Raw genomic sequence first — 23,773 nt, 5'->3', positions numbered from 1 at the left:
TGGAGTTAACACTTTTTTTCACTGGTTTGAGTTGTTAGTTTTAGTGAGGGAAAAATGTTGAGAAATTTGTCTTGGATTAAATGAAGGTGATTTTCATAACAATCATCTGTCTGCTTCAAGATGTAATTTATACTGCACTTTGTAAGGTAGAGGAGTAATATTTGCATGACTTTTTTATTGTTTGTGTAGATAAAGGACCTTAAACAAGAAAATGATCACCTCAATCAAGTGGTCTTATCCCTGAGACAAAGATCTCAAGTGAGCAGCGAGGCAAGAGTAAAAGATATCGAAAAAGAGAACAAGATCCTTCACGAAACAGTTACAGAGACGAGTAGCAAACTAAGCAAGCTGGAATTTGAGAAGAAACAATTGCAGAAAGATTTTGACCAGGTTAAAGAAAAAGTGGAAAGAGTGGAAGAAATGGAAAAAGAGCTCCATCGGCTGGAGAGGGAGAACGAACAGCTCACAAAGAAGGCAGCAGCAATGAAAATAGTGACAGAAAAAGTAGAAGTTCTTGAGCAGGAGAATGGAGATCTGGAAGTGGAAAATAGGAAGCTAAGAAAATCCCTGGACACATTGCAGAATATTTCCATCCGGCTTGGAGACCTGGAAAGGAACAACAAGCAATTGGATGAAGAAAATCTGGAGCTTAGGAGAGTGGTGGAGACCATGAGATTTACCAGCACAAAAATGGCACAGATAGAAGCAGAAAACAAAGATTTGGAGAGGGAGAAAGAGGACTTAAGAAAAAATGTGGAAATGTTAAAAGCGATGAGCAAGAAATCAGAGCGGCTGGAGCTAAGCTATCAGAGTGTCAACTCTGAAAACCAGAGACTTCAGCAAATCGTGGAGAACAGCAGCAAAAAGATCCAGGAGTTAGAAAAGGAGATACAAGGAATGGAGAATGAAAATCAGGTCCTCCAGAGAAACCTCGAGGAGCTAAAGATTTCTGCCAAACGGCTAGAGAGGTTAGAAAAGGAGAACACAACCCTAGAACAAGAAATGTCTCAGCTGGAGAAAGACAAAAAAATGCTAGAGAAAGAAACGAAACGACTTTGGCAGCAAGTGGAGCTGAAAGATGCTATTTTGGATGATAGTACAGTAAAGTTGGCAGTTGTTGAGAAAGAAAACAAGACACTAGAAAAGGAAATTGCTCGATTCAGGGATTCATCTAATAAGCTGAAAGAATTTGAAAAGGACAATAAAGATCTCATAAAGCAAGTTACAATTGATAAAAGAACACTAGCTACATTGAGAGAGGTAAGTAAAATAATAGCATTGGTTTCAATACAATGCTATTTTTTATTCCAGCTCTGTGAAGTACCGGAGGGAGACATCTGTCCCATGACTATTTAATACATGAGCTAGGAAGTCTTTACAGCCTTAAAGCCATCACTGTGTAGTGTTGCCTTGGAAGGTGACATCTAGGAAGTCTTTACAGCCTTAAAGCCATCACTGCGTAGTGTTGCCTTGGAAGGTGGCATCCGGCATAAACTGCAGTGTACCACTTTGTGCCCACAAACCCAGTGTCACCAAATGACATCTTTTTTCATGCAGAAGAGGGTTTTAGTGCAGCACCCACGTGGTAGCTGTAAACCGTCAAATATCAAAAGCTTTGATACTTTCTCTAACCCTGTGACCAAAAAATTGGTTGCTAACATGAGACCTACATCAGGAGAGATTGGCTCTTAAACCTGAATATCAGAGCACTTGTTGAGGACACGTTTAACATCCCCGTTCTAAAACAGATGCAGCTGAGGCAAGAACCATCCCAGATGACCATCTGACCCTTTCAATAACAGCTGCACCAAATTTTAGCTTTACAACTACCTACAGCATTTTTCCCCAAAAGCTTCCCTGCCAAGTGAGAGCGTGCTAAGCAGCTCTTGTTACGCAGCAGCAATCACTTCCAGCACCCCTCTCCCCGGCAGAATGCGGTAATCACATTTTTCCTAGTAGTGATCTTTCAGAGATACAGTGAGGACGATGGCAGAATAATGATGTATGTACCAGAACCTGACACTCTTGCAAGTGGCCTATTAGCAGATTGAGGTTATGGCAGCTTGCTCTCATTGCCTGCTCCAGCTACTGTTGTCCTGCCAGAAACAGGATTTCCTGTGAAAGAGCTTTCAAAGGAAAACGGTCAATGCTGCAGTAGCTCAGTGAAATAAGTAAGTCTAGCAAGACTGATGTGGTAAGCAATTGCTTACTTGAAGATTTAATTTTAGTTTTTCAAGTATTAATGTAATTTTGAGGAGGAAACTGTATCAAAAACACTTGAGATAGTCCCAGCTTATGTTTCTATCCAACTTTCCTAAAAATAATGTAAATAGTAGCGTTTCTGAGAAGGCTCATTTTTAATCTTTCACTTCTCAGACTTCTGCAAATTTCCAGTGCTGTAGACCCATACAGAAGCTCTTTTTCTTAGTTACTTCCTGTAGATGCTACAGGAGTTCATGGATGTTGAAGGGACCTGCTTATAGATCATGGACTGGCAATGGTCTTGCCCTTATCTTTTTTTTCTTTTGCCATGTGAATGGCTATGTAGCTAAATTTGTAGTATCAGAGGACTATTGAATACTCACAGTTTAGGTTTAACGAAGTGGGTTTTTTAGAAAAAAATAATTACTCCTCTTTTGTTTGATATCCAGGTTCTTTTTTTAGCTTGTTGAAGTGCTTCAGTAACTTACTTCTTTCTTCATGTCTTTTTTAAGAAAACTTTTGAGCAGAAACATGTGCAATGTAGTTCTCTGTGGTACATTTATATTTCAGAGAATTTTGAATGGTAGGTATCTTTTGAACTTGGCTATGTACTGAAAATATTATTTGTCCTTAAACATGAAGACTGGTATTACGTCTTCTCAGGCCGTTTCCACACAAACCACTCAAGGCATTGACCCAATATACCTTCTGGTACAACTCCACCAAATCTCCCCCTCGTATGACTTCCTTGTCTAGATCTGCTTAAGTTTCTTCCACAGAAACCTAAATGAAACCAGAATGGGCCAGTCTATACCAGAATAAGTGACCGAGCTCACTAGTCCCCAGAGTTGTCCTGTCTCTCATATGCCAGTGTAATCATGCTTTTTACATTTTGACAGTAATTTGCTACATCTCAGAAACTGAGTCAATAGTGAAAAAGTTCTGTTACAAAGTCCCTCGGTAATAACATCCTAACCTTGAGAAGCTTTCATCCTGAAGCCCTATCACTCCTGTGTGTGTGCCAGTGTGGCTTTTTGTCCTGGCGGAGAGGTGGGAACTCCCTCTGCTGGTCCCCTGACCTGCTCGCATCCCTTCTGTGGCCCAGGGCAGGACATCTCCTGGCCCGCACCCATCCTGTCTTAGCAGGCGGGCAGGCTGCCAGTGTTGGCAGAAGTAATTTGGTACAGTGAGGGAGACAAAGGCCAAAAGAAGCATTCTTAAGATTTATTCCAAGTAAACTATAAATAAAAGCAGTCAGTTTAGTTCTGCACTCAGCTGTCACTTATGAAGAATTTTAGCTGACCTTCTTGGAACTAGGATTTTATCCCATGACTTCTTCAGTACTTTAAAAAAGTCAGTACCCTTTGCACAGCAACTAATCATGCTAGTGCTGTTACAGGATTTGGTTCTGGAGAAGCTGAAGAGTCAACAGTTGTCCAGTGACCTGGACAAACTGAGCCAGGAACTGGAGAAGATAGGATTGAACAAAGAGCTGCTGCTACAGGATGACAACGGCAATGACGACACGTAAGGAAAATGAACATTCTTTTGACTATGCAGGCTATTCCTCAGCCTAACTCAAGACTTTTTCTTTTTTTTTTTTGGTTCTCATTAGTCTCACTCAAATTACTCTTGCCAATTTTGGACATAAAGCATATTTTCCTGTAGCAAGCTTGGCAGTACCCTGCAAAATTTGCACAAGTTTTTCTTGGATGGAAAGAAGAAATGCCATTTTCTCCCTCCATGCAAAGCAATGTTACTACACGCCCTACTAGAGTAGCTGAGTAGCTATCTCAGCGTGTGTTCCTCCTGATATTCTCTTTACAAGTAAGAATAGTGTCTATTAAGCAATGTCTGTAATTACTCCATGTAGCTGGTGATCCAGTCATCAGTTAATATAAACATAGATGTTGCCTTAGAAATTTGTATAGTAATGAACAACGAAACACTAACAGTCTATGTGTGTGTAGGCCTCTTGGTAAAACCTGATTAGGGAAATGTACCCATCTCATAGGAGCCCTTGGAATCTACTGCAGATTTTTCTCTTTGTCAACAGTGTACAAAAGAGCCATGAGAAGAAACATCTGCAGCGTAATTAGGGGAAAAAGAGAAAAACTTATTTTGTGTAACTCTAAGATATTTCTGTAGAACCATACTGACGTTGCTTCTATTAAAATTGATGGAATTTTCCCAAAGCAGAGTGCGCAGCTATAATGTATCAGCAGCAATCTGTGGCAGTAGAGGAAATATTTCCCCCTCTACTCTGCTCTGGTGAGGCCACATCTGGAATATTGTGTCCAGTTCTGGGCCCCTCAGCTCAAGAGAGACAGGGAAATGCTTGAGAGAGTCCAGCACAGCCACAGGGATGATGAAGGGAGTGGAACATCTCCCTTATGAGGAGAGGCTGAAGCAGCTGGGTCTCTTTAGCTTGGAGAAGAGGAGACTTGAGGGGTGATCTCATAAATGTTTATAAATACATCAAGAGGGAGTGTCAGGAGGACGGAGCCAGGCTCTTTTCAGTGATGTCCAATGACAGGACAAGGGGCAATGGGTACAAGCTGGAGCATAGGAGGTTCCACAAAAACATTAGGAAAAGCTTTTTCACTGTGAGGGTGACAGAGCCCTGGCACAGGCTGCCCAGGGAGGTTGTGGAGTCTCCTTCTCTGGAGACATTCAAAGCCCACCTGGACACGTTCCTGTGTGACCTACTGTAGGTGATCCTGCTCTGACAAGGGGTCTGAACTAGATGATCTTTTGAGGTCCCTTCCAACCCCTGACATTCTGTGATTCTGTGATTTTTCCTGAAGGGGTAAACACATGTAATGTAGCATGTGGTGAGATTTGGAACGGGCAAAGGTGAAGTCTCCTATATAGATGATGGCTCACATCCTAGTGGCAGGCACTGGAACTCTATTTTCATGTCTTTCAGAAAATACAAGATTCTGGAAAGCAAAACTGAATCGGCACTGAAAACAACACTAGCTGTGAAAGAGGAAAAGATTGCAGTGCTGGAAGCTCAAGTGAAAGACTCTTTGAACTTGAACCAGCAGTTACAGAATGAACTAAATATGGTAAGAAGTTATCTGAATATTAATTGTTCGTGTTGTGGTTCTGCACAATCCCATGCTTTTTGGTTTTTTTTCCTTCTTACCACAGCAAGTGCGCGTTGTATCTGCTTCCCTGACAGCACCTCCTTCCATACACACACTTCCCAAAAGCCTTTTTGACTGGATTGCTTTCTCTTGTCCATTTCTATATATAATGATACCAATTTCAGAAAAATTGTTGGACTGGGAACAACACAGGAATTGTTGTTTTTTGCATAATGACTATTTGCAGATCACTCTTTTCCCAAGGCTTTTTCATTGTCGTAGTCTTGTTTTTCTGCCTTGCTTAATGAAAACTTAGGCTGAGGAAGGCTAAAGTTGAAACATCCCACCTAAGAGCAGTATGTTTGTTAGATGACAGTGAGCTTGAGGCAACAGCACCTGACTGGAGGCCAAGAGACACGGATTCCTCTACTTGTGTCTCAGCTTCCCCATCTGTGAAGTGATAGTAATGATGGTGAATCTCTTAAGGTCCCTTCAGTGCAAGAGAGGAACATAAATATAAAATCCCACTGTTAAATCAGTGTTGAAGGTTGCTGCTTTTTGGCTTTGCAGGTAAAGAAGGACTTTGATGCACTTAAGCAGGCTCAGCAGGATGGGCAGTTTGCTGAAAAGTCACTGAGATATTCTGCAGAGAAACTCATTCCCAACCACCATATGAATGAGAATTTGGAAACAGGGCACCGAGAAGCTACCATGGAGCTGCTGAAACTGAAGGACAGGGCAATTGAACTGGAAAGGAATGTAAGCCTTCTCCTATTTCTTGTTATCACTCAGACTTCCCTTGTAATCGTGAATGGGTTGCTGGAAACTGGATTTTTGATATCATAGGAATCTGGTGGGATCTCTGCGGCACAGAAGTCTACCAAATTCCTCTGGTATCTCTTCAGACTGCACAGGACTTTAATGCTATGCATGTCTTGTGTAACATCATTTCAGGGATTAATCTTGTGTATAACATCTCTGCTACCTTCATTTAATGCTGGAGAGAGTTTGCTTTTGCACATTTGTTGCAGAATTATCATCACAAATTGGTTTTCATCTTTGATAGGACTCCAAATAATCAAGACAGCTGTTTCATTTCTTCCTGTCACTCCTTCAGTGCCATCTCTCTTTCAGAATGCAGCACTGCATACTGAGAAGCAGCTGCTTAAAGAGCAGCTGAAGCATTTGGAAACACAGAATGTCTCCTTCAACAATCAGATCCTGACACTACAGAAGCAAAACGTATTTCTTCAGGAGCACAACACTTCCTTGCAGACACAGACTGCCAAACTCCAGGTCAGGACAATGTTGTAACTCTGTGCCAGAAGACTGGATTTGATTATAGTAGTGTGGAGAAAGGTGACAGCTAATAAGAAAATGTTTGTATTGGCAGGCTGGTGGAGTGAGGTAAAGATGAAGTCCGTAAGGTGGAGCTTAGTTTGAGGTCTGAATTTCTCCAAGCTAGGAGGAAAACTGGCTCTGCAGCTAATGTGTGGTAGCTATCTTCTTTAGGAATGTAGTTAATTAAACAGAAATGTTTCACATCAATACAGCAAACTCCAGGTATGTTGTTCTAGAAGCTGCGCTTTCTTCTGTTATTGATATGCTTGCGAAAGACCTTGGGAAGAAGACACAAGTCATCTCCCAAGAGGCATTGTAGCAATGAGTTCTAATCACAATTTTCATACTTTCAGACAAAATGTGAAAATTGCCAGTGGAAAACAGACACTGTTAAACATTAATTTTGAAATAATAAAATTAGCTTGAGAAAGAGAACAGTTTTAAAGAACAACATTGAATTAGCTCTGATTTTTTTTTGAATGCGAATTTCTATTTTCAAGCTTTTCATCTTGCGTGTTCACAGATTATTTTTTTTGTTCTCTCTATTTATTTCTTACCTGCAACCAAAGTATATAAGCAACATATGAAATGAATGCAGTACCTATTGACTGAAATCAGACTTGTCAGTACTGCTCCCATACACAGTGGTGCAGTTAATTTTGTTGAGTTTGAGTGAACTTAAGTTTTCATTTCTTGTACACAAACATGGGGTAACTTTTGACTTTGCGTGATTGTCAGAGTTGCAGTTGAGTTGCAAGTTCCAGCTCATCTTGGTCTTCAGGCTCACTCTGTCAGGCTTTACTACTACTAGTCGTAAAACTAGTAGGAGTTTTACTGTTTCTGCTAGTAAGATTGGTTTTCCGGTTTGGAGGTTATCCTGATACTTTTCATGCTGCTGATAGCATGGCTTTATATGGTGCATACTACTAGCAATAATACCAAAATGACGCCAAATTTTCTACATGTGTCTTCAGTCTGCAAAGCGATGGATGCATTCTTGATTATGGAGATAAAAGCTGCCGCTGCATGTTTGTCGTATGTACCGGTAGGTGTGAAATAACTAATGCTTGCATTTTATTTGAGAAACTTTAGGTAGAAAATTCGACGCTCAACTCCCAGAGTGCTTCACTGATGGCCCAGAATGCTTTACTCCAAAATCAGCAGACAGCCAAGGAAAATGAGAATGAAAATCTACTGAAACAGAAGGAACAGCTGAAAGCTGAGTATGAATCATTGCTTCAGGACCATGAACACCTTGCTTCACTGCATGAACGGCAGTCTGCAGAATATGAAATGCTAATAAACCAGCACAGCTGCCTGAAAACGTTACACAAAAACCTGGATCTGGAGCACAAAGGTCTGGGTGAGAGGTACGCTCACTGCTCAGGGATGTAGCCTAGCCAGAATGTGCTTGTTGCAATTCTAACCTAAAATGCTGGTCTCCAATTACAAATAGAAACTACTAAGATGTTCCCCTGAAAAGATGTCTTCTCATTCTTGCTATCGTTAGGAGATTAGATGAAAATATTCACAAAGCTAAAGGTGGCAGACCACAGATGACTGTGGTAATATTTAATAAACATGGACTTGAGTCTTGGGGATGCTTTGTCAGAAGTAGCTTAAATGTCATTACTACATTTAAGCATCTGTGCTGTAATAACATACAGCCTTAGAAAGAACCTCCCAGTTATGCTTTGGGGCATCTTTTCTAGTCGTACAGTAAGGTCTGCAAGTCACCTAGGTAATTGCCTGTGTGTGAGTGGTATGTATCTTGAGAAAATCAGTGAAGATTGTATGTGACATCAACCTCGTGACAAAGGAGGCTCTCTCCTCCATATTGAGCTAGCTATGAGATAGTGATGTGTTAGTTATTTTTCTAAGACTTTTGCTTCAGACCCTTACATTGAATTGTGAAATCAGAGTAATCTGTTTTTTGTTTAGTCTCTCGTCACTGTTGTCTGACAATTGTGCGTGGATCAAACAATATATATAATATACTACTACATAAATGTCACTCTGCCTGCTCCTAAAAACTTCTCTTGTACAATTCAGTGATTTTTCTCAAAATATCTTCCGAGTCTACTGTATTGAGGTTCATTTCTTGTGCAAGAGACCGTGAGCTGGGTTCAGAGCAATTCAGTGGTGATCTTTGAGGGTGGACTAAAAACTGGTGCTAACTTTCTTCCCAAAGACCAAGGAGCTGGCAATACTGTGTGCAGTAGATTTTGATGGAAGTAGAGAACTAAACCTTTTGTGATTAAAATATCCACTAGGGCTGTGTGGCAGGACAGCTGCTTGACTGTCAACTAAATGAGCTGTAAGTGATTACACAGACACTGTTCCTGCTTACCAAGTCTCTCTCAGACTGATTAATGGTTCCCATTGATTTAGTCTTTGCTTGAGATTATCACACTGCAGTGTGCTGAGGCAGTTTGCTGGGTTCTTTCTTTTCTTGATGAGTACCAGTTATTAAAACAGTTCTAGCCTAAAGAAAAATGTGGTTTTCTAAAAGTAGGTTAACTCTACTGATAAGTGCTACGATCACCATTGTAAACATTAACAGTTTGGACTGTGTGTTACTGAGATGTGGCTGCCAATGAGAGGTGTTGAAGGGGAGCAGATGGTGGCCTTTTCTATACTCAAGGCAGGTTGATTTTGGCAGTTTTAGGAGTGCAGTGTCCTTCTCAGCAGATCAGTCTCAAGAGGTACTTATCAAGATGATTTTTTCAAGGACTGCTCGTGTCTCCATTTGGCTGTCAGAAAAGAGAGACAAGCTGCTTTTCTGTGTGTTTTGTTTCCCTTCCACCTTGTGGTATGTGGAGTGCAGCTGGCTGAGGGACCAGAGGGGAGAAAGTTAGAAAAAGAGCAGTAAGAAAACTTCTCTTCAGCCACTCTGAGGGCTTTAACTGCTAAGATGAAATGTCACTTTCAACTTAAGCTAGAATGCACCACCTGCTAAATTTTCCCAGAGCAACTCAGTGCAGCCAACGAGTTTGCTTGTGCAGTGTCTAAGAAACAAGTTTTGCTTGTCCCAACTCCAAGTTAATTGTTTTTTCTCAGTTGGTGACAGCACTGTAATCATAGTTCTGGTGCTTAAGGCAGGATTGCACTCCTGCGCAAACCTATGACTGCAGCTTGTCTAGAAAAATGCACAGGAACTTCAGCTGCAACATCATGTACAGCCAAGGCTCCCAAGGTTTGTATAGTTTGCTTTGATTCTTTCTAACCACAGAATATTTTCTGCACCTGAACAAACTTCATTAAACCTCCCTCGGCTCTGTGTGCACGATATTAGTGCTACTGTGGGCATTTGGTAATGGGTTCTGTGTAACTGCAGTGACATGGTCTGTCATAGCCCAGCAAACCACAGACATGTGAGTTTGATGTAGCAAGAAAAGGAGAATTGGTATATTAGGATCGTTTGCACAATTAAATAGCAGTTTCTTGACTTTGTGGTATTTAGCCAACTGTTGCACTGAACACACAAAGGCTGGATCCTTTTGCTGCATTTTTAAGATTGCTTTAGATATTGCACATTGCTTAGGGGAGGTAATAACTTAGTAACTACAATAGATTAACAGATCTTTGAGCATTTCTTTGTGGCTTACTCTGGAGAAGTCTAATCCTGCAGAGACACTGGAAAAACAGAACCCCTGTTGTGGAGGGTTACACGTTGCAGGGACTTGTATTATTATGTTACTCGTGCTGACTGGTAATTGTTTTTCTGAGTTCCTTTTGCCATATGGTTTTTATCATAGCTGAGGATTTTTCAAGTTCTCTCAGTCACAAATTCCCATGCAAAGCATTTCTCCTAACAAAAGCCAAAAGGTGTAAAGAGGAATATGATGGTTCAATCTCAGGAATTAATTGCATCAGAACAAAAAAAAAGGATTTTATTTGCACGTATAAGAAAACCTCTGTCCAAATGCCTGAAGAAGTGAAGTGAACATGAGTGTTAAATAGCCCACAGGGTGAGTAAACTTGACCCTGGTGCTAGAGCTTGACAGGTTGCACAATTCCTGCTCAAATGGTAAAATCCATACTGAAGCTGGATTACAAGAAATTTTGCCTAGGGATTTCATTAGGGCTCTGGAGATGCAGGTTCATTTGTGGTTTTGCAGACAGTCTCTTCTTTCTTACCTTTTGCCTAATATCTAGAGGAGCAGCTGTGGTCTACCTCAGGGGTTCTCATGCTGAAAGGCAACATGTGGATCTGGGCCAAGCTGGTAAAACTGGACCCAGTATACTTGTTTCCCTGTAAGTAGCCCTCTTTAAAAATAGAAAGCTCAGATAAAAATGAACAGAGTAGCCCTATCATACAGAAATGGCAAAAGAATTCACAACACAGTTTCTGCAGAAGCAGCCGTGGCAATCTCTGCCAAGGGACTGACTGTGGAGTTTGTCTTCTCAGACTCTGGATTGGCATGCAATCTATCTTTAATCCTTCTTGGAGCTGGATGTGAAACCTTCCTCTGCTTTCAGGTTCTTCCATTTGTTGTACGGACATTGAATTTGAAATGTCCTGGAGCTGAATGGAGGAAAAAACCAAATAAATAAGGTTAATTAAACTCTACTGCTGTTACTGGGAATGAATAGCAAAAAGCAGCTTTTGTCTGGGAGACAGGTACTTTTCTGTGTGGCACTTCAGTGGACTGGAATTTGGGGCAGGCTGTAATTTGACCCTGGGATGAAGGGAATGGTGGCCTGAAAGAAAAACAAGTTGGCAGGAGTCAACGTTATTTGGTGCTGTCTACTGCTTTGGTTTTTGTTTTGAAGTTTTCATGACTGCAGAGTAACTGCTCTGCATTCATCTCTGCTGGGATGAGAGTTGCAGACAGATGATGCTTGTTCTCTCTAGCTTTTTAAAGCAGTGCTGCGTCTTCCACCTAGTTGCTGTTTTAAAATTGCATGGAAGGGTGTTTCTCCGTGACTGACACAGGTGGATCTGCCAGGGATATTTCGGAGCAATACTTTTATCATGGTCACAGAAAAGCGTGCTGATGACTTTTGACATGCACAGTTGACACACACTGACAGTGTACCCAATGGCTTCTGCTGGTGTGTGTGTATGGGCACAGACCCTGACAGAGGCCACTAGAGGGAAGAAAAATAATCTGAGGACAGCTTGCTGGTTTGCAGTGTGGCCTTAAACCACCTCGTTGTTTGCGGTGTTTTCGGAATGCAGGTGGTGTAGCAGCTCAGGAAGGCTGAGCCTGCCTAATCAGTGCCTGTGCCAATCAGGGGAGTAGTTCCCCACCTCTGTTGTTTTAGCATTCCAGAGATCGAAATTAAAGACATAGGTGATGTTACCTGCTCTCTGCCTCTGCCTGTCTCCTTGCCCTGAATGATTTATGCAGAAGGAGTATAAATCAAGTAACAGTGGAAGCCTTATGTGAACGCTGTTGTTGCTCTTGGGTTTCTCAGGCGTGAGCAAGTAGAGCCCCTCAAGCAGGTGGGTCAGCTCCCGTTTAGAGATGTTTTGCTGTCAGCTCACTGATCCTAGCCTCCTCATCTGTCTGCAATATGCAGGAGTTTATTTTCTCTGCAGGATACCTATGTGTATAACCTCATATGCATTATTAGGTTGTTACTGAATAAATTGTTGCTCTTTCCGGTGCTTTCTTGTTGCTTTTTTGCCATTTTTTTTAAACCTGTCATTGACAGTTATTTGTGAATGGGATTCCAGTTTAATGGTGCAGTTTTCACTCATCCTGGAGACTCACACACTTTTTACTGAATGCTCAGAACCTGAAATTGAAATAAGGTTCTGGCAGTTGCATTCCAGTTTGCTTTAGAAGTGCATTTTTTTTTCCCTAAAAGCCTCACTGTTGACTTATAGACTAAGCTGAATTTCCACACGTAGTGTGGAATTCTAGGTAGGTGTTTAACCATACAAATGTGTGTGAAACTAAGCAGGCAGGGAAAAAACTGAACACGCAGCATCTTTCTGGCTGTTGTGGTATTACGTATTAAAAATCTTTAACTGGAGGAAGAAAAGATGTTTAAATGAAAGCTGACAGTATGCTCCTGCTCTTTTTGCAGATACAATAGTTTAATGAAACACAAGGCAGAGCTGGAAGAGTTAGAAATAGTTTTAAAAACTGAGAGAGAGGCTCTGCAGCAAGAGAGAAGATCAAATGCCATAACAACTGGGGAAAATCAGAAGCTGAGGGAGGAACTGGACAGGTATGGTTCCCTTGCTAAATTCTTGTATATATCTTTAACAGGTCAGTTATGCAAAGCGCGCAGTTATTTTGCTGTGTTGTGTTACCTGTGTCTCCAGAATGCCTTCATTAATATGTCTGCTAATTTTTCTCAATTTCTATCATATTAATTTGATAATTTTTTTTAACTTGAGATTATCAACTTCGTGGGTACTGTCAACAAATACTGCTACTTCGTGCTTCAGACACGATCTGATCCTGCGACTTTTGCTTATTCGAAAAAAGCATCCATGTGTCGTTCAGTTCACCAAGTGTTTCTATAATGAGTTGTTACCAAGTGTTTGTCTTAAGGGGAACTACAAATACCCAAAACCCCAGTAATGTCTAAAGTTGTGTGAAATGGTTCCTATCCATTTTTTTTCTCCTTAAGGAGAACTATGTTATGTTTTTACACAGTATGTTTTAGTTCTAAGAGTTACCATTGCTGTTTGTTTCCTGCTGCACAGAGAAAGTTGCCATTAGTTGCCAAGAGACTTGATTCTTGTTAATCAATGTGGGTGCAGTGGTTCATATGTTCACTGGGTAACATGTAAAAAGCCCTTCAGTGAGCTGACATCTGAACTTTACATAACGCAACAGCAAGGCTCTTCCACCCTACCCCTGGTATCCCTACTGGGGCTCACTCCATAACCGGTTCAGTGCCAGTGTTCATACTACAAAGACATTTTGAGAAAGAGTTTGGTACAAGTAAGGGGCCAAGGTCATAACAAGTTAAAGCAATGTCAGACTGAATCGTATTTAAAAGTCACATGTTAAGTTCGGTCACAAAAGTTTAATATGCTGTCCCAGTTGTAATGTACTTTAGAACGCTACAGAGCTCTGCAGAGGAGGTTTCCTCAAGCTTGCTCTTCTCATTGCAGTTTCTCTAAGGACAAAGGAAGGTGTTGCAAAATGTTGATTGCAATGCTGGCAGAGAGCAAGCCTTAGCTGATCTGTCAGCAGATACAGAACTTAATCCTTTTTATTATCCGTTTATTTAGGTTTATGCCTTTGTGATTTGTAGGCATTTTTAGATTTACCGAAAGCCATAAAAGAATGCCACAGTATCATCTAAAAACACTGCAGTGTTTCACAGGACACTTTAATGCTCACATTTCATGCATTAGGAAAGAAAAACTGTCAGTGTTATTTATTTGTGCTGAATAGAGTTGTCTTTATATCCAAATGCTCTTAAATACATTGTGCCTCAGAAATTTGTGGTGAGTTTTTTTACGCATTGAGCATATGTTTAGAATAAAAATGTCTTTAGGAGTTAGTCTTTTAATGTTTGATTTTAGTGACAGCTGCACGCTGATGGTGTGGTCTTTGAATGTGAGGTACTTCCTATGAAGTGTCTCTCATAAGCCTGCTGACTTCTTCATGTTTAGGGTGAATTTCTTGCACAGCCAACTAAAGGCAGAGTATGAAGGGCTGCATTCACACACTAAAGAGCTGAAAACTTCCTTGAACAACTCTCAGCTGGAGCTGAATCGTTGGCAGGCTCGCTATGACGAGCTGAAAGAACAGCACCAGTCCATGGATATCTCCCTGACCAAACTGGATAACCACTGTGAGGTGAGTAGCTATAGGTAGGTATGGCTGCTGGGTTCCTGTTGGAAACCTAACATTCATTCATTGTATGAAGTTTTCAGTACACTGTATATAGGAGATCAAGCTATGTGATCATAATAACACCACCATACACTTTGAAGTTTATCAGTCCGTATTCTAGTTCTCTGTGCTGTTGTGTTAGCTTGATTACGGTGCGCTTCTAGGGAAGCCAGATGCAGGAGAGATTAATCTGTCTTGTTTAATAGCTGCTGTCCCGTCTAAAAGGAAATCTGGAAGAAGAAAACCATCATCTCTTGAGTCAGATTCAAATGCTGAGCCAGCAGAATCAGATGTTACTGGAGCAGAACATGGAGAACAAGGAGCAGTATCATGAAGAACAGAAACAGTACATGTAAGAAATTAGAGATTTGAATTGTGAAACCTAAAAAACTCATCTGGACAAACAAAATACAAATTATCTATCAGGAGGAAAAGGACAGGCAAAGAAGTGATAGGTCTACTTGAGATCTGGCTAGGAAAAGGTGATGTTTAGGAAAAGATGTATGTAATGGGGAGAAGCTATGAAGTTTCTTCTTGTTGCCTTAGCAGAAAGGGATGTTCAGGAGACACCTGGACAAACAGCTCTTTTCAAATAATATAGATAAACCCATGTGGAAATCTTAGTTATAAAATATAGAATGCTAAACTCAGTCATTCTTCTCAGAGATTACTGAAGAGGTTAGAAAATAGCTGACTTGCAACAAAAATAATCATATGAGAGTCATTTTATGTTTAGGTTCATAAAGAACATCAAATATTCATACTCCTCTAGTTCTAGTAATTTATGTTGTAAAATAATGCTTCTTTTGATGTTGTTTGTAAGGATGCAAGTATCAACATACATTGTCGCATCCCCCATGTGTAGGCTCACGAGCTTAGGTGAGATGCTCTTGTTTAAACATAGTGTACATTTACAAAGAACCCTGTTCTCACTGCAGCGAATTTCTCGTACAAGTATGAAAGAAGGAAGAAAAGTGTTCTTAATCCCCAAGAGTTTTAGTCTGAGCTCCTCAGGACGATCTGGGAGTTACTAACTGAGTTTTATTTCAGTATTGGATTATATGGTTGAAATGTTAGAAATTGTTTGCTGAAGTTGTCTGAATGGAGTTCAAAGGTACTCTAGGCATGTATATCCATGTATCTGAGAGTTCTGTGATGGAGGTACTTTAGACCTACTACTTGAATGAAAAAAGATTTTCTAATATCTACTGTGCAACTTAAAATAATGAGTAAAAAAATAATAGGATTACATAGCACTGCTGAAAGTGCTTTGACACTGCTCACGGGAGACCACAGTAGTCTTAAAAAGATCAAACATGGCTTATTTTTCTAGTTGCAACAGAGTAAGCAGAACAGAAATAAAATACCCAGTTACTGTGTAGACAAGTTCAGAATCTTAACCCTCAAGTAATTATTGGTGACCTGTGAATAAGACTGGACAATCAGCAGATGAATTTTCAAAAAACAAAATAAGATTAATTTTAATATCTACCAAACAAACTCTGCCTGAGTTATTAGTGAGTAATCTAGCACCAATCTACTGTTGTTCTTTAACCTTTCGTGCTTACACACAACAGTTGCCCATCAGCAACTTCTGTAGGCTTTTGCATGTGCCCTTGCTAAACAGTGAATGAGTTTGATAGGCTTCTGGAAGGATTCTAATTCTACATGATAGAAGGAGATTCCTTTCTCTTTCTTCTCTTGGTGGCTTTTGAAATCTTCATTGTTTTGATTTTGCTTTATTTCATGGTTCAGAATGTGCTTTTTCCTCTCACAGTGATAAATTGAATGCCTTAAGGAGACACAAGGAAAAACTTGAAGAGAAGATAATGGATCAGTACAAGTTTTATGATCCTACTCCAAAAAAGTAAGTTCCATTTGTTTTCAGTTCTGCTGTTGTTTTACAGATTTGTGAGTGTGAGAGAGAGCTCTCCATAACTGGAGATAACAGAAATTTAATCTGAAATACAGTGTCATCTCCACTTCTCACTCTCACTCTGTGAGCAATTCCCTGGAACAGCAGGTTGTGTTAACACAGGGCACACAGTACCTCAATCCTGAAGTCTGACACAGTATGAGTTTGAGAAGAGCCACTTTGACCTGATGACTGATCTTGGCCCTAGCAGGGGAGAGGGGGACCCCCAGTATGGTGACTGAGCAGCAGTAGGAGCTTCAAGAGTTGCTCTTTCAAAGGGAGTAAGCAGTCCATCAGAGAGAAGGGACTTTAAAAAATTGTATTAAGAACAAAAAAAAGACAAGCTTATTCAACCACACATAATTCAGATTGATGGCTTTAGCAAAGAGAGGGATTAATCTTTAAAGCAGTTTTTCATTTCTTTCCTTCTCAGTCTGTTCCTGTAGTAGAGCTTTTCACACTGTTAAAATGTCTTAAGGAAGTCCATATGTGTAGTTTAGATTTCTAGCAGAGTTGTCTGTCTCACATTTTGCATGCTGAAGAAATATTTCTGTAAAATAATTTTGACTCTGAGAGAGAAGTGGATCTCAAGCTCTGTGAAATATGTGCTCTATCTTTCCAACCAATTCATGACAGTAACCCAGTAAGAATGTAGAATGACTTGATGGTTTTAGCACAGCTGTAAACTTCTTTGGGGAGTATTTCTTGTAGCACCTTAGGAATCTCATTCACAAAACCTGTTTTATCAGGAAAAATCACTGGATTGGAGCCAGAGCCTTAGTCAAACTAATCAAGCCAAAGAAGGAGACTGCAAGAGAGCGGTTGAAACCAGCAGCGGAAAGCTCTCCATGGCATTCTGAATCCCCAGACACGGTAAACGCTCCATCTACTTCCCAAAAACTGAAACATCAGGACACTCAGGAAAATACCTCTCAAGGGTCAAACTCTATGGAAGAGAGAGAGAACCCTGGAGGTTCTTCAAACAAAGGTAAGGAATGCTCAGCCTATTAATGAGCTGAATAGTATTTAAAAAATATTTTTAAAAGGTTTAATGTATAGGATATGGTAATACTCCATAACATTGTCTCATATCCTGTTTTTTAGGAAACTGGAAGGCTTAGTAAGCAAAAAAAGCCCCTAAACTAAAAAAACTGAGTAAACTAAACAGTGGGAGTTTTGTTTTTAGTTTGGTTTGTTCCATTTATCTACCTCTTCTCCCTTCAGCTTTTTTACGTAGTTTCTTGGTTTGCCTGACTGTTGCACATTACTGAATAAGTTGGTGGAAATACTTCATTTACTGGGGTTTCACAACAAAGCAGTAAAGGTGGACCGCACAATACTATATGGTTCATTAGCCTCTGGTCTTCAAATGGGTAGTTCCTGGTCTTACAGCCACTGCCAGGAGATGGCGCACATGGAAAAGAAATAGCATAGAAAATGCTAATTTATTGTAATTAATTATTTTGGAGAATGAGACTGTTTTTTGAGATTGAATCAAACTAAGGATGTCTTAATGTAAAACGATGAGATTATTTTTTTACACACTCTAAGGAGAACGTAAGGAAGATGAAATGATTTCTTTTCCTGTTAGTTCATACAATAAATCAGCTGTTACGAGTTATTGAAAATTGAAAAGTAATAAATACTCTGTAATATATATCCCAAGCTTTGCATGTTCTATTGAGATCACTTCTGTCAGCTTCTATATGTAGATAGTTGTTCTCTGAGAATACTTTTCAAGAAGCAGTTTTGGAATTAATCCTTAAATAATAATTCCTGTCTTCCCACTGCAGAATATGGGGAGCAGAAGGGGAGCAGCTGAGGAGGGTAGAAGTGTTGTTATAAACTAATGCAAGTGTCTGGCTGGCTGAAGCCTTTGGAATTTGGGCTTGGGTTTCTGCAGAATAAGGCCCTCATGGAGTGCCAGAGATAACAAAGTCTTTGGGGTTTCAGTCTTCTTAATGTTATATTAAATATACTTATATTAAGATGATGGGCATCAGTTTTAAAGCCTACAGGACATCTAGGAAATTCGAGTTTACTGTCATCAAGTAATATGCACACCTATTTGGTTTTACTTTTTTAAGTAAAGACGTTTTGTGTCATCTAATAGTAATTTCTTAATGGACCTGCTTGTATTTTATGTGTATGCCTTAATATGAGTCAGATTACCTATGCGTTAATCAGTCCTCCAAATATGTATGTTAGTCTTTGTTTAGCCTTTTTTGTTTTTACTGGTTGTGTAGTCTTTAATCTGTTTTAAGATACTGTAATTTTTATTTACAAGGGTTTTTTTACTTTTTTTTTTTCTTCTTCTTTTTGGGATACCTGGGTGATAACAATTTAGCCGTGCAGCGCAAAAAGATTGCCTTTTTGAGAAGCAAAATCAAGGATAAAGAAAAGTCTCCTAAGTCTCCATCGAATCATCAGTCTCTCTCTAATCGGCTCCGGTTCTGGTCTTCTTCTGACATCCCATCCTCTCCTAGTGAACCTCTTTCTTTCCCGGAATTGGGAATTTTCTAACACCTTCTCTTTAGCATTTATCTTCATTTATTTCTGACAAATATTGAAAAAATAAAAATAAAAATCTCACATGCCTTAAAAGAACACAGACCTTGATAGAAAACACTCAGCATGTCTTTGCAATACTCTAAATACAAGCAGCACACATTAGTGAACATGGACCTAAGTTTTCCTGTAGAAGATGAATCACTGTCGCACACTGTGGATCATTTCTTCAATGCAGCACATTTTTAGGGGACCTCATGGCATACAGTTTGCGTATGTATATTGGCTGTGGTGCATGTCATAAGTGAAGTTGCTATGTGCTTCAATATTTTCTTGCAGTCGCTCACATGCATCGTGTCCGGTTAAAGTGTTGAACTGATTTGCTGTTGCTGTGCTTTCTACAGTGTTGTAGTCCTTCTAAAATACGAATCTAATATATAAGCAGTCTCAAATCTTGGAGATTTTTCCAATATTCTGTGCCACTAAGTGCTAAAAATGGCAGACCCTTTAAAATTTTTGTCTGTTTTTAAATAGTCTAGCTTTGAATATGGAGTGAAAGCTACTGGGAAAATTATTCTTCTCAAAGTGTCTTGACGTTTGCATTCAAACCTGCTGTTCAGCAAGGTTTTACACTTCCACTTATGAAAATTCATCTTGAACTGAGCTAAAGTTTCAATTTCTGCTGCTTCAGTTTTGACAGATTTTTTTGGAAGAAGAAAGTAGACTCATTCTCTTAACATTGGCAGTACCCTTCATCATGGATCCGTTGCTCAACATTCTTACTTGCCCAGTAGTCATGACCTGGGGGTTTCTGAAATGAGTGTGTGGGTCCAGTCCCCACCCTACATTAGAGAACCCTGTGTAGCCCGGGCAATACACTCTGGGGAGCTCAGCAGAGACGCCAAAAGATCTCGTCTCCCTTCTCACTCTGAGAATTGGCCCTTTTTGGCACAGCCAGGGACACGGGCACAGCAGCTGGCTGCTGCCCCTTTAGGGCTTTGCAGAGGACATCTGTCTCCAGGGTAATTAATAATTCGGGCATCTGTGGAAGGTGTTAAGTGCATCGACAAAGTCAATTAGAAATACAGATTTGCGTGCCAAGCTTTAGCCAGTAATTGCCCCTCCAGGCATGCCATTAACTTCAGTTCTGGGAGAAAGTGCCAGCCCTGGCCTATAGAGATTGTGGGAGAAAATGTTGTTTCTGAAGTCAGCTTCCAGGAGTCATCTAAAATGACAGTAACTTGGTCCATTTCTCTAACGCAACTTTACTGCTGCTCTGTGCTTTGAACTAACTGACTGTCCGTTGTCTCTGCAATTTGTTTATTTTGATCACTGCATTCTGCTGTGTTCAGCATTTAGTAACTATTGGCAAGCACTCCATAGGAATATATATAAAACTAGAGTCTTGCATCTCATTAAGCGTCTTTCCTATAGTAAATTCTTTACTTTTTGTTCTATTTTATGTGTGCCTTAAGGTATTACATTCACATCACTAAGAAAGGTATCTTGAGCTTTCTGAATCTAAATAATATTCTAGCAGATAGTTTTTGTTATTCTCATGCAAAGATCCCAGGAATTCTACTTTAAAATCATTGCACCAGAGCATCATGAGAGCAGCCGAGTTTTAACCTTGTAGAGACCGAGCTCTTGCCTCACAGCAAAGATCTAAACCTGAAAGCAATTAGCTTAGTGTGTGGGTTATGATAGATAATTTTCAAATCAGCATTATTTCTCTCTGAATCAGAGCGTGACTACTGTCACTCTTTCTCTACTCTGTTTTATTACTGAAGTAAGTGCCTATAAAATGTACCTGCAAGGAATAATGTTATGGGAATTTCACACCTCACTTATCTTTTCGATATTCATGTCTTGCTGCTTTTCTTCCTCCTTTCATGGTAATTGTTGCATGTATAATACCAACCCTCTCACTGGTACTAAGCAGCCCTTGTCACTCCCACACTTTACAGAGAGCACACATGACTGAAAAACTGGTGACAGAAATTTCCTGTCCAATACTGAACTGTTTATGGAAAAGCTTGCAAAACTAGTGCCTCTGTTGTGCAGTTTCTTTGTGCCTGCTTGTCATGTTTGTGTGAGCAGATAAATACAAATCTCCTAATGTTATTTTCATTGGCTTGTATTTATTTACTTCTCTGCCCCTCAGTGCTAATGGACCTAAAACAAAAGAGGAATTCCCATCATGGAGGCAGCAATGATAATGTTGAAATCTCAACAGACTCTGTGGCAAAACAATGCTGTGTGGAGCTGGGTCCCAGGACTTACTCGACCTCAGCTCTTCACCCGCACACTTCCACCCCTGTCTCCAGGCTCCCGAGCAGACCAAAAGGTGCGTTCGATACACCAGCTGTTAGTGGAAGTTCCTGCCTGGGTGACACAACGGCTTCTGCTGGCGTTCGAGTACAAAGACAGAGCACTAGTATTTTCACTCCCTACTCTATCTGCTTGATAGTTTAATTGGTCAGGTGCAGGGTTTCCTCACTCTTGTAATGCCGTCAGCTTGACAGACCACGTTTGGATGTCCCTTCTCCCATGGATCCCTGCCCAGTGGTTCACAGCAGTGGTTAGAAGATGGCTGCTCTTCCAGTGTTGCCTCTATAAAAGCCTCTTGATCACATCAGTCTTCTTCACTGCTAGAATACATTGGAGACTGACCTGAAGGATTAACCTTCCTATTTTTAATATTACCTTTTAAATTTTGTGGTTTTTTTCAGGCTCTAATTCAGAGGATAACCTACGTGAACCATCCCCTGAGGTAGAGTTCGCAAGCACCAGACAGCTTGGTAAGCTTGTAGCATATACAAATGCTCAAAATCTCTATATTAAGACTTGTTTCATTGTGTCCACATGAACTGTCCTGGAGCATTTTAATTAAATTAACATGGTAGAATGAGATGCAGTAACACATCGGTTTGGGAATGTGGATCTAAGTACTTCTGTTTTTCTATTGAGAAGCTTCTAGTGGATGTTTCCCCAAAATAAAATTATAAAGAACAGTGCTGATACTGAGACGAGTTGCCTTGCCCCGGCCACAGGGCCTTTAATGCGCATGTCCTACAGATTTGTTGCTAATTTTTCTGGACAATGTTCAATTTCTACTTTAAGGAAATGAATCAGCAATTAAAAAAAAATTAGCGTGAATACACAGCAGGAACACTGGTGCAGCACTGCTTGCTTAGAGATCTGTGGAAGACCTAATTTGCAGGGTGGTTACCAGCTCCTATCAAAGAAATAAACTGAATAAGAGACAGCAAATTGTTGTTGAACTGCTTCAGTATTTACGTTGTTTTGTTTGTAGTTGCTGTAAAAGGAGAACCCAGAACATGTTTCTTTGTGCCAAAAATCCTGAACAACTTGCCTTGAAAAATTAAAACGGTTTCTACTCTGTCCAGAATTTGGCATCCTGTATATATCACATTGTTAATGTTTTCAAAGTGACTTGGTTGCACAGGTCCTATTTTCAGAAGGCAGACTGTAGCCAAGTCTTCTAGAGAATCAGAGGAACTTGATCTGTTTGTTCAGTGCTTGTTTTGTGTTTTTCAGTGTCCAGGCCAAACAGTGTAGAGAGCAGTAGAAACGCTTCCAGCAGTAGTTCGCCTCTCAATTTGAAAGGTAAAGCTTTTACAGCTGAGTTCTAGCAAACAGGAAGTGAAATTCCGCGAATCTGCGTGCAAAATGCTGTTTTGCTTCCAATTAAATTTGAAGATTGTTGTTTTGGAATTGTAATGATTATGCAATCTGGACATGGCTGTCTTGGGAATCAGAACTGCTGGCAAGAAGTAGTTTTCTAAGATTGATTCTGGCAAGGGGTGGCTTTTAAGGCAGGCAGTCTAGGTTTGTTTCAGTCTGACTGGCATCATGTCGTGGGAAGTATCAGGCCATTCTTGTAGACTCCTTTTACAACAGCAGGTCTCTGCTGTTCTGACTCTACACAGCTTATGTGTGGAATCAGCGTGCTCTGGAGACTTGCTTTTGCTGAAATTGTACATCTTTGAAGGATGCTAGGAGACCTGCCACTGTGGAAAAATCCACTCTCTGCTTTCTGACTGCCAAGTTCTGGCTCTCAGATCACAAACAGCCCACACTGGGAGATCTTCTAGTGTCAGAGAGATGGTAAAAAGACCCCTTTACTAATCTGTGTTATTCCTATTCTTTGGACAAGTAATTATACTTGTTTAACACAAGCTCAAAGTATGTACTGTAAGTACGTACATTGTATAAAATATGTAATAGTCCTGATTTCTCAAAGTTCTAACTGCCTTGATTCCTGTGGGTGAAGAAAGTAAGGTCACAAATGCCATCTAGTCTGTGTGGATGATTTCTACCTGGATGAGGTTTCTACCTCAGTGAGAAATCTACTTAAGTGAGGGAATAACTTCAATGATATTTATGCTTCTCCTCAGGTTCCTTAGATCATATCCATGGTAGAACTGAGAGTCTCAGCAGTGAAGATACTGTTCCAAGCAGAGAGGCATCAGCCTTGCCCCGAGACCCCTATCCGTTACACTCTACTTCTGCCATCTTAAGCCCTGGCAGCAGGCATGAGGCCTCCTCCCACAGGACCAGTTTGATCTCTTATGATACACCTCAGAAGAGTACCCTATCCCAGTCTTACGTGGGCAGGCAACGGTCTGCTTCGCCTGGCAGTGAGATGGTAACTTTGGAAGAGTTCTTGGAAGAGAGCAACAGGCTGTCACCACCAAGTGTAAGTAAATATAGCTAGATAGTCTGCCTCGGATGTCAAAAAACTGTTCAAAGCTGATTCAGGAGAATGAGGGCATGGTGAAACAGGGAATGGCAAGGTCCTTGTTCATACACATGGAACTCATAGAGAACTGTCGAATCTTGCAAAATTGTAGAATGAATGAAACGGTTCCAACAAC

At 40.4% G+C, this 23,773-nt stretch overlaps 1 protein-coding gene across 1 annotated transcript in view; it reads left to right on the top strand.

Moving 5' to 3' along the window:
- Nucleotides 1-23,773, top strand: part of CCDC88C (coiled-coil domain containing 88C) — a gene marked incomplete at its 5' end in the record, with an annotated part of 90,871 nt that overhangs the window by 63,866 nt on the left and 3,232 nt on the right. Inside the window, 15 exons of the mRNA XM_009877970.1 lie at nucleotides 190-1,260; nucleotides 3,602-3,729; nucleotides 5,132-5,273; nucleotides 5,865-6,053; nucleotides 6,429-6,590; nucleotides 7,728-8,005; nucleotides 12,678-12,821; nucleotides 14,227-14,413; nucleotides 14,656-14,801; nucleotides 16,227-16,316; nucleotides 17,114-17,352; nucleotides 21,037-21,219; nucleotides 21,605-21,673; nucleotides 22,434-22,502; nucleotides 23,294-23,595. Of these exons, the coding sequence (XP_009876272.1) occupies nucleotides 190-1,260; nucleotides 3,602-3,729; nucleotides 5,132-5,273; nucleotides 5,865-6,053; nucleotides 6,429-6,590; nucleotides 7,728-8,005; nucleotides 12,678-12,821; nucleotides 14,227-14,413; nucleotides 14,656-14,801; nucleotides 16,227-16,316; nucleotides 17,114-17,352; nucleotides 21,037-21,219; nucleotides 21,605-21,673; nucleotides 22,434-22,502; nucleotides 23,294-23,595 (3,399 nt within the window). The remainder of the gene's footprint in view (nucleotides 1-189; nucleotides 1,261-3,601; nucleotides 3,730-5,131; nucleotides 5,274-5,864; nucleotides 6,054-6,428; nucleotides 6,591-7,727; nucleotides 8,006-12,677; nucleotides 12,822-14,226; nucleotides 14,414-14,655; nucleotides 14,802-16,226; nucleotides 16,317-17,113; nucleotides 17,353-21,036; nucleotides 21,220-21,604; nucleotides 21,674-22,433; nucleotides 22,503-23,293; nucleotides 23,596-23,773) is intronic.

This window comes from Apaloderma vittatum, unplaced genomic scaffold (genome assembly GCF_000703405.1).
Source record: "Apaloderma vittatum isolate BGI_N311 unplaced genomic scaffold, ASM70340v1 scaffold3671, whole genome shotgun sequence".
Lineage (NCBI taxonomy): Eukaryota > Metazoa > Chordata > Aves > Trogoniformes > Trogonidae > Apaloderma > Apaloderma vittatum.
The sequence above is the reverse complement of the archived record's forward strand: the minus strand, read 5'-3'. Positions and strand labels throughout refer to the sequence as shown.